At 44.2% G+C, this 18245-nt stretch overlaps 1 protein-coding gene across 1 annotated transcript in view; it reads right to left on the reverse strand.

The window, feature by feature from the left end:
- LOC124805426 (myosin-I heavy chain) overlaps positions 1-18245 on the reverse strand; it is an 804788-nt gene that overhangs the window by 587291 nt on the left and 199252 nt on the right. The window contains exon 2 of the mRNA XM_047265991.1: positions 10524-10630. Within this exon, the coding sequence (XP_047121947.1) occupies positions 10524-10630 (107 nt within the window). The remainder of the gene's footprint in view (positions 1-10523; positions 10631-18245) is intronic.

Consider the following 18245-nt stretch of genomic DNA (forward strand, 5'->3'; position numbering starts at 1 on the left):
GATAAGGGTTTACGACCGCAGTTCTCAACATAGCGCCCCTTGGCAGCGAGTAACGGCCGCGGCTGCAGGACCCTGAATATTTGGCTGCCTCTTAGCGATTACGTTGTTGCAGCCATTCCACCGTTGCATTTCCACACGATAATCATGAACTATTTTTCGCATGCACACCCCGGAAGTTATCTACACATTTCATGATCTAAAAATTGACTTCTTGATTCTCATAACTACACTGCTATGCAAAATTTAAGGACGAAAGTAGCTTTCCCGTTATGTGTCACCGCCAAGTAACATAGCTCGATGTGACTTGGACCACAAATAGAAAGAACTGCTACAGTATAGAACACAAGGTAACTGAAACACACAAATGAGATGAATAGAAATGACACTCTAATTCAAAGACAGTAAAGGCGGCACACGGTTATTAATAGGGTGTGTGATCACCAGGGCGTTAACGCATGCTCTACAACGTGACCCCATACTGGTCACATGGTTGATAACGGGTCCTTGTGGGACGGGCTTCCACTCCTTCACCTGGGCAATTTGACAACTGTTGGATGGTCATTGGTGCATGTGACACTCTCTAATACGTCTCCCCAAGGCATCCCAAAAGTGCTCGATCGGGGGAAAAGGTAGGCCAGTCCATGTACGGAATAACCTATCCTTCCACCTACGCTTTTCGATGTGGTTGCGCATTGTCAGCGATAAAAATGGAGTCAAGGCTGAAAGCAATCTTGAAAAGACGCCTTGGGGAAGAACACAGTGTCACAATAACGTTTTCGGTTGATTGTATCGCGTTCAAAGATACGGAGGTCGGTACGCCCATGCAACTTCATGTATTCCCACATCATAGCAGGTGGGTCACCAAAACGATCATGTTCGACAATGCGAGAGGTGGGAACACATAATGCACCCACGAACATTGTCGAATGTGATCGTTCTGGTGGTCTAGGTGTAGCGAAGTGGGAAGGTACAATGTACCTAAAAGTTTCTGAACACTGTACATTCACTAATCAACATTACTATAACACTGTATTCCTTCCGCATGTGCGTCTATTCAGAAATGCTTTCGGCCCTGATTCCATTTTCTTGGATGACAATGCGCGACCGCATCGGACTGACCAGGTGGAGCGACAGGATATTCGGCGAATGGACTGACCTGCCCGTCTCCCGGCTTAACTCCCATCGAGAACGTGCGGGATGCGTTGGGGAAAAATGTGATGCAGCGGTACGTCCACATGCACCAACGACATCTAGCAGTTGTCAACAGCGCTGATGGAGCAAAGGAAGGCCCTTCCACAGCAACTCCTTACCAACCTTGTGGCCAGCATAGCAGCACGTTGCAGGGCATGCATTTCCGTCCGTGAGGATCAAGCAGGCTAGTAAGAACTATGTCCCTCCTTTTGCAATGCCCAGGAACCATCATGAATAGCTGTGACACTAGTGAGAGATGAGGCAGGTGCCACATGGCGTATTCCTCTCCGGTAATTTTCTGTACTGTACTGTGGCAGTTCTTTCTATGCATCTACCTATTCTTTCATCGACCTATGCTACTTGGCAGTGATATATCATGCGGAAGTTGCGTTCGTCCTAAAATTATGCGCATAGTGTACTTCCAAAATCAATCACTCCATTGCTCGCTCCTGATGACTGACGTTCACAACTGCGGACTTACGACGTTGACAACGTTATGCGTTACACTGCCTTCGTGGAATTGAGGTTTAATAGCAAATTTCAATGTACTGTAAAATATTGTCGTGTCCTGCAAAACACTGTGAAACAGTGTCATGTCCAGTGAAAGCTGTACTACTATTGCATAGCAATAGGAATACATGTATCCAGAGTGTTTCCGTTAAGTTCGACATTAGCACAATCGCTGTTTCAAAACATTTCGTCGATTTTTTTTCAGTAAATAATAGGGTTTTAAGGTTATATATTCGCTGTCGACAGTATGATTGTCATTTCCGGCCGTTTGCTGTAGCGCCTCTTACAATTAAAGCAGGTTTCCGCGTCAGTCTGGCAATTTCCGTGCGTCGGTATGGAACTTGCTGCAGCGACGTATTGCCCTACGGAAGTTCGCATTATGAAGTAGTTGGCATATTTGCGGCACACAAACGTTAAGTCGTTTCACGCTGTATCACATGTCATTTAATTAATTAGCTCACTCGAGGACAAATCCATCACAATCTTTCGTCGTGTTAGTAAGTCAAGAGACGGAAAGCAAAACCGGCTTGAACATGCGGCTGACACGAGGCAAAGTCAGACGTTGCACACAGCAGCTGCGCAGAGGGTGGAACTCGCAGATGCACGTCAGCCAGCCAGCCAGTGGCCTTGCTGTGTGCGCAGCCTCTCTCACACCACATTCCGTACATGTGGAGACGTTTCTAAGCAGTTTTCTAAATGAAAAAGTGATTGTCTGGAGATATGTCAGTGAAATGAAATCAGTCATATCAGTTGCAGGATTTCTCCGTTGTCTTTGTTCTTCAGTGCTAGCATTAAGCCTCTAACAATCAAGATTTCTACGGGTATCGACGTCGATATCTAACCTTTGTATTTTTTTTCCTTTCAAATATTTTCTGCTTATCGATATTGTGTAAATACAGATACAAAAGAAAGGGGGATATGAAGTAAATGCTGTTTGGAAAATAAGGCAATGGTAATTGTTCTTCATTCGTGCAAAGATGCGATAGGAAGATAGGTGTGGTGGCGGGGAGGATGATGCAGTTTAATTGGAGACGATTCTATTTAATTTTAGGAATTTGGGACACACTCCTCACTGGCATCACGTGTTACGTCTCGAAGTCTTATCAGCAGAACGGCCTACAAAATATCTGCTTCATGCGCAGGGGTAATGATCATAATTCACCACAAGATTTGACGGCATCTTCTGCCTACAATGCTGCCAAACTGCTACACAATAGGCACTTTCCAGCTATGCGAGAGACTTTGCCTTACGCGGCTGGTTGCGGAATGTGTATGACAGGGAGAGGACGAACACTAGAGGAAAAAAGAAATGCACAATAATCTGCGACAGGGAATAAAGCGGGACAATACTTTGGAAATGGAGTCTCGTAATTAAATAGTACTATCATGAAAACGGTTAGTTGTCGATCATTTTCCTCATCTGGCGTACTACAGCTGAATATTCGTTGACCCTTTGGGCCCTAATGGTTTCTGCCTGAAACAATGGTTTTATTATTATTGTTATAATTATTCTTTTCTTTTTTTGAGGCACCAGTTCCTTTCGCGTGAAACCACTGATGCTATTACAAGAGAGAGAGACTTCTACTGGTACACTGAGGTAGTTATACGAATCTAGTGCATTGTAGCGAAAATCACCTATAGGGTACAAAGCAACAGTCGGCGTGAAGATTGTGATACGTGATTGTAGGAGATTGGGACATGCGGCTTTTTTTAAATTTTTTGAAGTGGCTGTATTAAGAATATCATTGGCAGTGAAAAGTCAGTATCTCTAAGTTATTGCAACGTAAATTTTAGTTTCTACTACTGCTTTTACGAGTATATCGAAATGACACCACCGGTACAGCTTGTAGTTGTGATACAACATTTATTAAATTTTAGGCCAATTTTTGTTTGTTATTTAGGACTATGATTTGCTTCAGGTGTTATGCATTCATGGAAGTTTCGAAATGTGGGATTTTGTCTTAAAAACGCGTATTTTCTTCCAAATATATCACATGAAATGATCTCTGGTTGAAAATTGCACATCCGAGTGATTCCAAAGTGAAACTACCACCTTAAAACAACTGATTGTTTACTTTTTGCTAAATTCTTCTTGTATTCGTGGCTTACTAGGATAATAAAGGTTAATTATGTGAAAAACTTAAAAATTATATATTTTTTTATGTTCTTAGGATTCAAAGATTTTTCACATCTGCCACCTTTCAGAAATACTCAGTTCGTTGTATCTTGCACGACTGGATAACTGTAAACACACCGACACCAACTGCGCTTGAAAATTGCCTGTAAGGTCCAAATTGGCCAGTCGTGCAAAATATAATAAAGTGAATCCTTCTCAAAAACAGCCGAGGTGGAGAACTTGAAAATGTCTTTGAACGGTTAGTTCCGTTGAAAGTCCTGTCTTCCATCTTCTTCGATAGAATTAGAGCAACCAGACTGTCACAAAGGTCCTATAGCTAAACCTGAATCCAAACCACATCGTTAAGTGCCGGCTGGAGTGGCCGAGCGGTTCTAGGCGCTGCAGTCTGGAATCGCGTGACCACTACGGTCGCGGGTTCGAATCCTGCCTCGGGCATGGATATGTGTGTTGTCCTTAGGTTAGTTAGGTTTAAGTAGTTCAAAGTTCTAGGGGACTGATGACCTCAGATGTTAAGTCCCATAGTGCTCAGAGCCACATCGTAAAGAGTTCCTTTTCTTACTTTACCAGAGGTGAAATTCGTCTTAAATGCATAGGCGACTGGCGGTCGAAGCGCTAGTCTTCATAGTCTTGCTTTTAGCCGTGAAACTATCATGCCAAATTGGTTAACCACCGAACACAGAGCGTGGAAGAGGATGGGAAACTTCGCCCAGATCTCCATCGCAGTTTAGAAAAACGCACTGTACGTGACGAAGGGTAAGCAAACCGCTTCGATGCTGATATAAAAATATTTTGCTCGATTTTCGCACCCGTGTCGGACGCGACAACCTGAGTGCCCAGTAGTGCAGCGCTGCCAGCACCGGACGTCGCCGGGCTACCCTCACGGACAGAGTAGATGGCGCGACTGTCGCCGCAGACGACCGCGGCGGGGGAGGCTTAATAGCTGGGCGCGCCGCCTCCCTTTCCGCGGCCGATAGGAAGCGCGGCATTAGCGAAATTAGAGCAAGGACGGCCGGCGCATGCAAATGGCTCGCCGCTCGCTAATGGACGCCCCGTCTGGCGACGGTGACTGCCTGACGGCTCACCGACTCTGCTCTGCATTCTGGCCGGCAGAGCACGTCCCGACGCCAAAAGGAAACCCGTCACGGCGCGTCGGGTGCTATTTTGCTATTTGCATTTCCGATTCCACTGTGGCGGATATGAAATTTCGTCTTGCACTGTCCACATCATCTGTCTTCACGAACTTACAATTTCATTGTTGCTGGTTGCTTGGTTGATTTGGAGGAGGGGACTAAACAGTGAGGTCATCTGTCCCATCGGATTAGGGAAGGATGGGGAAGGAAGTCGGCCGTGCTCTTTCAAAGGAACCATACCGGCATCTGCCTGAAGCGATTTTAGGATATCACGGAAAAAATTAATCAGGATGGTCGGACGCGGGTTTGAACCGCTGTCCTCCCAAAGGCGAGTCCAGTGTGCTAACCACTGCGCCACCTCGCTCGGTCAACTTCATCGTCAACCACTCACCGAACTACTCAACCCTGCTGACTACGTATAAACGCACACTCAGCGACTGGTCGCCGATCGCAGTTGCCGTACACCGCTTCGCGCGTTCGGATGTTCCTTACTAGTGCTTACACCGGCATTCACATCAACGGCCATGTCGAGATGGATACGCCGGTTCCCGTCAGATCACCGTAGTTAAGCACCGTCGGGCATGGTCATTATGTGGATGGGTGACCGCCCAGGTACGCCGCGCCATGTTGACTTTTTCCCCCTTTGCCTTTACGATAGGGAGGACCGGGGGTGGGGGGGGGGGTGTATCCTTGATCACCAGTCTTCGCGCCAGATGTCTTAGATTCAGTTCCAGTCCTCTCCGCAGTGTATCTTGAACTGAGGGCATGCGACACTGTTGACGGTGTCAGTCTGTCGTATGGGGAAGTTAAGCTCGGCGTCCCCCTTAGTGCTCTTCCAGAGGCGTAGCCTATCTGCCGGCACTGCATTTCACCCTCTCCCTTGCCTCATCATCATATAACGCAAACATTACACTGCACTGCACATTTCAGTCACATGCACCTAACAGATACAATTACGCACACAGCTCTCACATATCGCTGGGGAAAGGTGCATGCGGGCGCGAAGAATAGGGAAAACAATTAGGCGGCCGAGCCTGCCCTTCGAGGTCTGCTAGCCATTTATGCCATACGACTTTACTTTATCTCCATCCACAAGACTTTTACCTATATCGGCGGCTATAAAACTTCTTAAACCAATTTCACGTGTTATGTACGCCAAAGCTGTGACGGTGGTCCCACACCTATTTTCGTCCGCTCAAGTCGGCAATGGCAAGGAAAGCGTTTCTCAAGAAGAGAAATTTGTTAACATCGAGTATAGATTTAAGTGTCGGGAAGTCGTTTCTGAAAGTATTTGTATGGAGTGTAGCCATGTATGGAAGTGAAACATGGACGATAACTAGTTTGGACAAGAAGAGAATAGAAGCTTTCGAAATGTAGTGCTACAGAAGAATGCTGAAGATAAGGTGGGTAGATCACGTAACTAATGAGGAGGCATTGAATAGGATTGGTGAGAAGAGAAGTTTGTGGCACAACGTGACTAGAAGAAGGGATCAGTTGGTAGGACATGTTTTGAGGCATCAAGGGATCACAAATTTAGCATTGGAGGGCAGCGTGGAGGGTAAAAATCATAGAGGGAGACCAAGAGATGAATACATTAAGCAGATTCAGAAGGATGTAGGCTGCAGTAGGTACTGGGAGATGAAGAAGCTTGCACAGGATAGAGTAGCATGGAGAGCTGCATCAAACCAGTCTCAGGACTGAAGACCACAACAACAACAACAATAAGTCGGACATCGTAGTTCACATTCCGTAGACTAAGAATGTAGAGGTCGACCGTGACGACATTTTAATACAACACAGTTTGCCATATGCTATATAAGTCCCGTAAGTTACAGCTTTCTGTGGTAATTACCGAAACGGGTTATCTGTTATTTTCTGCGGAACATTTCAGCACCATTGGCAAGTCAAATGAGTTGTATCCCAAATTGTCTTCATTGAAGACGCTGTACATTGCTTTACAAACCACGTATACATGGGATTTGCTGTTCTATTGTTTCAGCCTAATCCTCATATGCTGGCCGGTAGCGGTTCTAGGCGCTTCAGTCTGGAATCGCGCGACCGCTACGGTCGCAGGTTCGAATCCTGCCTCGGGCATGGATGTGTGTGATGTCCTTAGGTTAGTTAGGTTTAAGTAATTCTAAGTTCTAGGGGACTGATGACCTCAGATGTTAAGTCCCATAGTGCTCACAAGGGAACCTCCCCATCGCACCCCCCTCAGATTTAGTTGTAAGTTGGCACAGTGGATAGGCCTTGATAAACTGAACACAGATCAATTGAGAAAACAGGAAGAAGTTGTGTGGAACTGTGAAAAAATAAGCAAAATATACAAACTGAGTAGTCCATGGGCAACATAGGCAACATCATGACAGTGTGAGCTCAGGAGCGGCGTGGTCCAGTGGTAGCGTGAGCAGCTGCAGAACGAGAGGTCCTTGGTTCAAGTCTTCCCTCGAGTGAAAATTTTACTTTCTTTATTTTTGCATAGTTATTATCTGTCCGTTCGTTCACTGACGTCTCTGTTCACTGTAATAAGTTTAGTGTTTTGTTTTGCGACCGCATCGCAAAACCGTGCCATTAGCAGACGAAAGGACGTGCCTCTCCAATGGGAACAGAAAACATTTGATCGCAAGGTCATAGGTCAACCGATTCCTCCACAGGAAAACATGTCTGATATATTCTATACGACACTGGTGACGGCATGTGCGTCACATGACAGGAATACGTTGTCGACCCACCTAACTTGTACACTTAGCGAATGGGTAAAAAGAATCTTCTACCTTGCCCGATTTAGGTTTTCTTGTGGATGTGATAATCACTCCCAAAAAAGTGATGAAAACATGAGAGTTTGTCACATAAACTGAAAAAAAAATTAAAATTTTCAGTCAATGGAAGATTTGAACCAAAGACCTTTCGTTCCGCAGCTGCTCACGTTACCACGAGACCACAGCGGTCCTGCGTTTCTTATGTCCTTGATATTGAATATCTTCCCATGAACTACTCAGTTTGTATATTTTGCTTATTTTTTCACAGTTCCACAAAACTTTTTCCTGTTTTCTCAATTGACCTGTGTTCAGTTTTTCGAGGCTTATCCACTGTGCCAACTTATAACTGAATCTGAGGGGGGTGCGATGGGGAGGTTCCCTTGTCAGAGCCATTTGAACTAATTATTGTTAGCCCGACACCTTACCACTCCTTCACCGCTATACAATTCCAGTTACGAAAATAAATCGACTTTATTGTACCGCAAAAACGAAACTGTAAACATCTGCCAAAATGCTAAATCACCACAGGAAAAGCACCTGACGGCTCTTTGGATAGAGAGCCTGTATCCATTACCATTCAACAAACTCGCTTCCGCACCAAACTTAAACTTGTGAAACAAAGTTTAGTATCAATTTCAATAAAATCTGTAGTCAAGCGATCTCGAAAACTTAGAGAAATACAAGGCTAGCTGCTCATGTACATGAAACATTGAGGCGTGGCCTCTTATATCGCTCCAGTCTAGAGCCTGTGTATTGGGAGCATGACTCATGAGTGCACAGTGGCAGATGGTCTGAAGCGGGTTCAGTCGAGTACGTAGTTCTAATTTTCATCTGCTAGAGGACAGTGGTGCACGAAGACATTCAAGAAATCGGTCAACAGAATGATTTTGTGAACTGTTCTCTTTAAGTCTTGAAGGCTTTATTGTTTATTTAATGTTTGTACAGTTTTGTATATGCTTTTAGTAGTGTGAATGATGCGTGAATGTGGTTAAAGTAAATATGTAAATCATTGTTCTACTGATAAACGCTGTACGAGCTATCGTGAGAAATTTTTAAGACCCTGTGAACACAGACGACGATGAATTTTGTATCATAATATGTTAAGTAAATTTATGGCAAAAGGAAAGCTAATTCGAGAGCAAATGAAAATAGTTGATAACATAAAGTATAAACAAAATATCAGAACGTTAAATATTTATTTCGGGAAAAAGTACAGTTCGAAAATGTGTTATTTGTTGATTGGTTAGTCATGAAAAGCGCGGAATAACGCGGAAGAATAATGTTTTTCTATTGGTCTTAAAGAAAATTGACCAATCAGAACGGAGTATTCTTCACGCGTCTGTTCTCTTGGAGATAGAGAATGCTCACAGCAATCTAAAGTAGTCGGAGCCCAGCCTTTCAATGGTACGGTCGTGTATTGTATGAGCTCCGGAGGAAGTTATAATTTGCCGGTTTTAGTTGTGCTACATGTTTCAAAAGTGTTTTAAAGTGAAGGCATGTTTATTCCGGTTTTTTAAAACGTACGGTTTTTCAAGTAATTTTGTGTATGAGAAAAGACAGTAATTCCGCGTGGCATATTGAGCAGATCGGTGACTAAAAAACTTGAGTGCATTAGACACCAATAAACTTAAGAGTATGGCGAGCATTTTCGTTTAAGAACAACCCGTTCTTAGTAGCTGTTCAGATTGCGGGAAATACGTTACCATAAACTTGCTAACGTGAATGAAAGGGTTTTGAACGTGTACGTTATCAATGTGCTGAATATACCGAAGTGTTGCCGGTATTTCCACCTTTCACTCAAAATTAAGCTCTTTCCCCGATTCTTGGAATAGTTACGTTGTATGCAGCCTGGCGCTAGTTGTAGTACGGTAGGTTTCTGTTCGGCTTTCCTACCGGCGGTCTGCTGCGACGAGTTCACAGGTAAGTGCAGATAATGGAGGGAAGTAACCGCGCCACCGCAAAGTAACAAAGACCCTTCAAAACTGCAAATACTATAAGTATGAAACATGACTTCAAAATGTACGATTTGATGATTATAAAATTAGCATTTCAAACTCCAGCAACATCTGCATTGTAACCGGTGGATTATCTCCACAAATATTGCCATCACTGTAGGTGAAGTTGATGTGGGGGGGGGGGGGGGGGGGCCTAGTTCGAAAAGTCATATTTTGCAACTCAGATGGCCAGCTCACTGCAGACTGGCAACCGACCGACACAGAGGAATGAGTGTCACCAGTTCAGCCCGAAGTTGACCTGTTCCATCCCTCTGCAGTGCTGCACCATCGAGCTAGGGCTGTGGACCGAGGCAAGCTGCTGTACGGCGCGTCACGGCCACGTTCCTCCCGTTCAGACTCCGTGGTCCAGAATTAGCTAGTCGCCGCTGAAGATCTTCAACGTGTCGGCTCCACAGAGTACTAACAGTACGTCTCCGTATGACAAACCTAATTCCCACTGACCCGACGATTCTGTCGAATTCGATAATGATGATGATGATGATCGAAGTCATGTTCTGTGACGTAGGTTTAGTATACTGCCATTTGCTTGGTGTTTGTCTTCTTCAGCACATTAAGAATGGCACAAAAGAATAGAACCTTTTGTATTTTTCTAGCAGTTAATTACTATATAAACGTAGTAGCTGAAACAAAAGCATTCTTTTTTCCGTAAAAATTCATAATCATAAATAAAACATTCATTTCCTTAAGAGGAGCAGAAAAACGCAGTTAACAATGCGCTCACACAGTTACCTTGGGAAGCAGGGGCAGAAAGACAGATGAGAGTGCTGTGCGGAAAGGATACGTATATCTGGTCGCGGGCGTAGCGCACTTGTAGGTTCTTGTTGATGCCCTGCTCGTCGATGTCGGAGATGACCGTCATGTCGGGCACGCCCGCCTCGGGGCTCGAACCTGCAACATACAAGTAACGTCTTTCATGAGCGGAAGGTACAGACAGCCACAGTTACGGCAGCACGAAGCGCAAGTGTGAGGCTGCAGCAGTTCAGACAACGTGATGCTTACGTCTACGAATAAGAAATAGAAAAATAAGAAGCAAGACGATGAGGGTTTGAAAAAAACATTCTATGCGAAAAATAAATTATAAACATCTCTTTTATTTGACGTACGGTCACATTATATTATCATAATCATCAACGGCTTCAGCCATATCTTGATCTTCGGATTATACAGGGTGTAAATTTTAGTTGAAAAACCAGAATAACTCGAAAAATAAGCTTCAGACGAAAAAATATGTAGAATCCAAAGTTGATTATTTTCTAGGGGGACGTCTGCTGGTGCTAAAATTAGGCCCCCATGGGGGTGGGTTGGGAGGCAACTTTAAAATTTCAAATGGTAACCCCCATTTTTTATTACAGAATCAGATTCTACATAAAAAACTACGTACAATTTGTCTTAAACATTTGTTCTGATTCTTGATAGTTGGCGCTGCAATTCAAGAAAATCCATGTTCTCATTTCTGGGTGGAAAATGGTTATGGATGAATAGAAAATACTTATTTACTTCGTAAATTTTGATTTACTAAAACTAAAACTCTTCCTCTCTCCCCATCGGGTGGGGTTTGAGAGAGAGGAGTTGGAGTTTTACAAATGTTGACCCAAATATTAATTTAATATTTGGGTCAACATTTATAAAACTCTAGTTCCTCTCTCTCAAACTCCACGCTATGAGGAGAGACGGAGAGTTTTAGTTTAAACGAATCAAGATTTACGAAGTAAATAAGTGTTTTTTTATCTACCCACAACCATTTTCCACGTAAAACTGAGAATATGGATTTTCTTGAATTACCGCGCCAACTACCAAGAATCAAAACAAATGTTTAAGGCAAAATGTACGTAGTTTTTTTATGTAGAATCTGATTCTGCAATAAAAATGGGGGTTCCCGTTTGAAATTTTAAAGTTGCCTCCCACCCCACCCCAGTGGGCTAGGGTGGCGGGTTAATTTTAGCACCAGAAAGATGTCCCCCTCGAAAATAATCTACTTTGGATTGTACACATATTTTTTTTGGAATGATGCTTATTTTTCGAGTTATTCTGGTTTGTCAACTTAAAATTTACACCTTGTATATGCCAAAGGCAGCATTAGACGAACAAAGTGTTCACGACATGCAGTGTTCGCCAAACGTAACGCCACAACTAAATATAATTGTAATCATGATCTGTGACTGTCTCTAGAATGAAAGGAAGTGTGACTGATCATCTAATTAGAGGCGCAGATAGGACAACGAAGAAGGGCAATCAGTCGTGTCCTTGTTAGAGGAACCGTCGCGGCATTCGCCTCAATCGGCTTTGGGAAACAACCGAAAGCCCTAATCCTCCATAATGTGAGTCCAGTGTCTTAGCCACTGACCCACATGGCTGTCGGAGGGGGAAAAAAAGACCATATCGCCAAGACATTAGGCAAGCGTACAGATTTTATTCGACATTCAATCTCACAACGATACCGCTACTGATGATAGACGGAAGTTAAAGCACCCATAAAATTCAATACATAGCGAGGCGTACGAACCAAGACAGCTAAGGTGTATGCCCATACAAAAAAAAGGTAAAATAATGTAGTCCGTAGGTGGCCAATGTTAATTCAGACATGGATGATCGGCAATACATACCGCAATTTCCAATTATGAGGAAAATGGACAGTTCTATTTAAAGTACACACCCAAAGAAATCCCGAAGATAGAACAGCAGAAATTAGAAAGAGACAACGCCGTGGACTGCTCACTGAAAGTAGCGGCTAACTAAACACAGCACATGTTCACTACATACTGTGTATTAACCATAGACAGTATCAGCAGCATTAAAACACATTTGCATATCGGAATACATGAGCTGCAGATAAAGATAATATGTACTTGCACCACCATCCATTTACAAAGGTGTACTGACCTACATTGCACCCCCTTGAGTGTAGCGTATCGTAAGCAATGATTTCGGTTTGTCACTTGAAACTAGGACGCCACGCTCTTGGGATAGCATCGACAGGCGTCCATAATGGTGACCATTAGCAAGGCTGTTGCCGTTTAGGCGGCAGTAACCGACGCGAGACGCACAATCGATGTGCGATAACGGCACAGGCCGCGACACGACCACAGCACCAAACAAACTGAGCGCTTTATTTACAGGTCGCACACATCACTCGCGCAAAATGTATGGATGTGAAATAGTCAGTTTACTGGCAGTTTAACATCATTTACTTAGATATATATGCTGCTGTTTATTCTGCTAAATAGATACAATAGGGAAAAATAGCATGGTTGAGTATGTCATTCTTACACCACACAGGTTGTTAATTTCTACAACAAATAGCTCTATAGAACACAGTGAGTTCTAAAGAAGAGGGATTTTATGTTTGTCTGTAAAGATAACGTTGAGGCTACCTAAAGGTTTTTGTCGTTGCCTAATTAACTGCTTTCTGACGCATGAAGAGTGACGACTTTTTCGTCGTCATTGCACAGGATGAACTCTATTCTTCATTCAAAATGTCACTGGATTATTTACAACATAGTTCATTTCAGAATATGTCTACTGCGAAACTCCAGTTCATGTGCATGAATCATTAAAGTGGTTTCTCAAAAACTTTTTTGTGAGAGGTTAATGTATTCTTCGAGTACGTATACGTTAAGTGAAAACTTTTTTCTAAGTATGAGCTACTTCAGGATATTATTCTCAAGAAATTGGCAAATAAAAACGGACCATGTATGTTACAACTTAATTATTTATTCGTTTTTGAAACGAAGTGTAAACACTGGTGATCTAATCTTTTCAAAACACCATTATGCTATACTTTCAAAGTCTCACATACTTTGTACAGTCAAATATTTAAAATTTTCATTCCAAATTAGGAACTCCAGACAATGCACTACATTTCGGTTTGTTGGACCAATACCGTGCAGAAGAATTTTTTTCCGAAGTCAAGGAAGACATCGTCTGCACAGAACTACTTAACAATGCTTTTAAAAATATATTATTTGCAATCTCCTTTTTATTTCTCTAATAACATACATTCTAAGACAAAGAAAATACACACCATGAAGGAACTATACGAGTGGCACGGAAATTGGTAGATGTGATGTACATCTACAGAAAAATAAATGTTCTTCAGAAAAATTGGATGATTTCTTCAAGAGAAAGAGCTTCACAAATTGAGCAAGTCAATAATGTTTTGATCCACCTCTGGTCTTTATCCAAGCAGTTATTCGGCTTGACATTCATACATAGAGATGTTTGATATCCTTCCGAGGGATATCGTGCCAAACTCTGTCCAATCGGCGCGTTAGATCGTCAAAATCCCGAGCTGCTTGGAGGGCCCTGCCTATGATACTCCAAACGTTCACAATTGGGGAGAGACCCAGCGACCTTGCTGGCCAAGGTAGGGTTTGGAAAGCACGAAGACAAGCAGCTCGTGTGCGAGCGGGCATTATCTTATTGAAATGTAAGTCCAGGATGACATGCCATAAAAGGCAACAAAACGGGACGTAGAATATCGTCGACATACCGCTGAAAGGTTGCCGTGGACGACAATCAAAGGGGTCCTACTATGAAGTGAAATGGCATCACAGATCATTCCTGGTTGTTGGGCCGTACGGCGGGGGGCAATTACGTTAGAATCCCACCATTGGCAAAGTCGTCTACAGACACGTCTTCACTGGTAATAGGAGCTCAGTTTGAAGCAGGACTCATCACTGAATATAGTTCTATCCCAGTCAATGAGGCGCTTCAGTCTGGAACCGCGCGACCGCTGCGTCGCAGGTTGGAATCCTGCCTCAGGAATGGATGTATGTGATGCCCTTAGGTTAGTTAGGTTTAAGTAGTTCTAAGTTCTAGGGGACTGATGACTCAGATGTTAAGTCCCATAGTGCTCAGAGCCATTTGAACCATTCGAACCCAGTCAATGAGATTCCAGGCCGAATGTGCTCGACACCACTGCAGACAGACCTGTTATTGTACAGAGGTCAATGGTAGTCGGCACAAGAGGTGCAATGAGCTCAACCCCCTTTCTGTGAGTCACCAGTTAATGGGTCTTGTAGTCACTGAAGCACCATTACACGTCGGAGTCCCTCTCTGGAGATTTCTGGGTCCTCACGTTCTGTACTCTCTCTGTGCTGACTGCTTCTTTCTCCACGTTGTGTTCGACCATGGTGCACCCATTGCTACCAACATAGTCGAATACGGGCATCGTTCCTATTCAAATCTCGAGCGATTCGCCGATACCTCCAATCGGCTTCTTTGAGCCCAATTACACGCCCACTCCCACATGTTGACATCTGTGCATATTGTTGATGCGCCTGTCTGCAAGGCATTGTTACTGTACAACTGAGTACACGGAATGTCCCCTGTTCACTATCCTTCCCAACTGCGCGGTGAAAATGCGCTGCACGTCACACATTCTTCCATAGGCCGCCAAAGTTTACAGTTCCACATTTTTCCGTTGATACCTGTGTGAATACCAATTTGTGACCAACTTGCGTACCTGCTTCGTAGTGCATTGTTTCTTTTTGTCTTAGAATCTGTTAGTATCTTCCGCAAAAAGACTTAATTCTATTTGCGGTGTTTAAAATGGACGGTCATTCGCGTACTGGAGGAATGGTAGTGGTCCTGACATCCATACGTTGACACTTCTCTACTTCTTTTAGTTCTTCCTCCACATACTTCACGAACCAGTCTTCTTCTCGGAAAAAAATCGTATACAGCAAAAATGTCAAGTACTGTTTAATTATATACTTTATGAAGTATTTCTGATTGGGTGAGCATGTGGGGGCTTACGCTCTAATGGACTGTAAAACCAGCAATAACAGCTCGTAGTTTAGTATCTCCTCCTGAAAGTAGCGTCACTTTCAACGGTATCTACTGCTGCTACGTAGAGGCAGACTGCGGACAGCGCCTCATAACGTGGGGATTAGCGATCAGCGACCCACAGTGCCATCATTGCTCCCCTTGTCAGGCGCATTCCGGGGACAAATATTGCTGCTGCCATCGGAATTCCAGTCGCCTAACCGTGGGGGAGAGCTATCGACTCGCCGCCCTGTAGCGATATAACCTACGGTGGATGTACTACCAGAGCCCCAATTTTTCGAAGAACATATCTTAGGTTATGACGAAGATACGAATGAGGTCTCTCTCATAGATATACAACGCCGTAAAGAAATGTAGCGCTCTACGGGGTGCCACCCTGTACCTTTACTACTTATCACTCCTTTCCATAACGGACAAACCAGGCTATTCGAGATGCCGAGTCACTGCGTAACTCAGAATCCTCCAGCCACATCCAGCAAACTGGAACTGGGACAGGGAAGTTCCCAAACGGGAATATTTGGGAGAGCATTTACAGTTCCAGCAACTGCAAGACAAGGTTGTCCACTACAGAGAAACTGAAATTGTGCACTTCGTGAATACAACAATGTAGTAGACTTTGAGTAATGAGATACAACTGGAGTTAAGCCTAAAATTTCATAATTGTAAAAATGTGCAGAGTTATAAACAGTCACTACACATAATTGCCGCGCAGTTTGAGGCGCCATGTCACAGATTGCGAGGCCCCTCCCACCGGAGATTCGAGTCCTTCCTCGGGTATGGATGTGTGTGTTGTTTTAGTATAAGTTAGTTTAAGTAGTATGTAGGTCTAAGGACCGATGTACAACCTACTACGCCGGCCGAAGTGGCCGTGCGGTTAAAGGCGCTGCAGTCTGGAACCGCAAGACCGCTACGGTCGCAGGTTCGAATCCTGCCTCGGGCATGGATGTTTGTGATGTCCTTAGGTTAGTTAGGTTTAACTAGTTCTAAGTTCTAGGGGACTAATGACCTCAGCAGTTGAGTCCCATAGTGCTCAGAGCCATTTTTGAACAACCTACTACAGTTCTTTGACGAACAGTCAAAATAGCTTCTGTATCTGTGGATGAATCACTGTCTACAGGCCGTGTTGGCGACTTCTAGAATTAATCAGTCTGCGTACTGATAAAGGATTTTTGGAATCATTCGTCTGTTGGAACATCGTCCCACCTTGGAAGCTACCACTGCCAATACCTAGCTGCATCTTGGTGGCTTGAAAGAAAAAGGTACTCGGACAACCCTCTGCAGCACGCTGGTGCGATTGTTTTGGCTCGCCTGTCTGTGTGTGTGTGTGTGTGTGTGTGTGTGTGTGAGAGAGAGAGAGAGAGAGAGAGAGAGAGAGAGAGAGAGAGAGAGAGCGCGTGTGGCTGCGACGCGACAGCTGCGCGCACTCCTCAGACGCCCCTGAATAAACAAGCACAGGCCATCCCAAACCAAATTAAACTATTCCTTATTCAACAGCGGCGCGTCGTATCCACCACAATCGCTACCCTCTCTTAGCAGACGTAATCGTGCGTTCATCGAAGAGTAGGTACACCACGCCGCTAAAGGACGGCGACAATTATCGCTTTTTCTTTCACACAGGCAGACTATTATGAGGGGATATGACGTGCCGTCACGCGCCGCGGGTGGAAACAAAGGATTTAAGCAGTGTACTGCTCGTATAAAACCCTCCACTCCGTTCTCGTGTTCCATATTACGACAGATGGTCTGGTAAGTGAATCTGACTATATGTGCCATACATATTGCTTTCTGTAGCCATGAAGGTTATCCACTTAAAGCTGAGACCACAAGTTCGATTGGTTGGTTGGTTTGGGGTATAAAGGGACCAAACTACAGGGTCATCAGTCCCTTTTTCCTGACGCAAGCAAGGCTCAAGGTACAAAAACACCCAAAGTTCATTTGAGAAAGTGAAAGGGGAACAGGAATGGGGAACCACACCTAAAAACAAAACGAATGGAACGAACAAAAAACGGGGAAAACATACAAATGGTTCAAATGGCTCTGAGCACTATGGGACTTAACAGCTGTGGTCATCAGTCCCCTAGAACTTAGAACTACTTAAACCTAACTAACCTAAGGACATCACACACATCCATGCCCGAGGCAGGATTCGAACCTGCGACCGTAGAAGTCGCGCGGTTCCGGACTGCGCGCCTAGAACCGCGAGACCACCGCGGCCGGCGAAAACATACACCACAAGTAAAAGCAGAAGAAGGTATTAAATCCATAGAGCAGATGGTCTGGGCTGGCTGGTCACAATAATAAAAGAGGATGAGCCAGCCGCTCTGCAACACATTAAAGTGTCCACATTGAAGTGTCCACCCCACAAAGACAAGGCGAGATGAACACATGTAGGGAAAAGACGACCACCAAAACAAACAAATGCAAAGAAAGTGCGACAGAGTTAAAATGGAGGGAGGGTGGCGGCCTCAGAGAGAAGGCTAAAAACCCACCCTTACATGATACGATAAAAAAAACCTCACGAATAAAACGTAAAACTAAATCCGCTGTTGATGCACTGTTGCCCAACACCGAAGGGAGGGTGCTGGGAAGATTAAAAGTCCGCTACAGAGGGGCTAAAAGTGGGCAGTCCAGCAAGATGTGGACGACAGTCATACGTGAGCCACAGTGACACTGAGGTGCTGAGGTGGGTCATCGCGACGGAAGAGGTAGCCGTGTG

This window comes from Schistocerca piceifrons, chromosome 1, assembly GCF_021461385.2.
Source record: "Schistocerca piceifrons isolate TAMUIC-IGC-003096 chromosome 1, iqSchPice1.1, whole genome shotgun sequence".
Lineage (NCBI taxonomy): Eukaryota > Metazoa > Arthropoda > Insecta > Orthoptera > Acrididae > Schistocerca > Schistocerca piceifrons.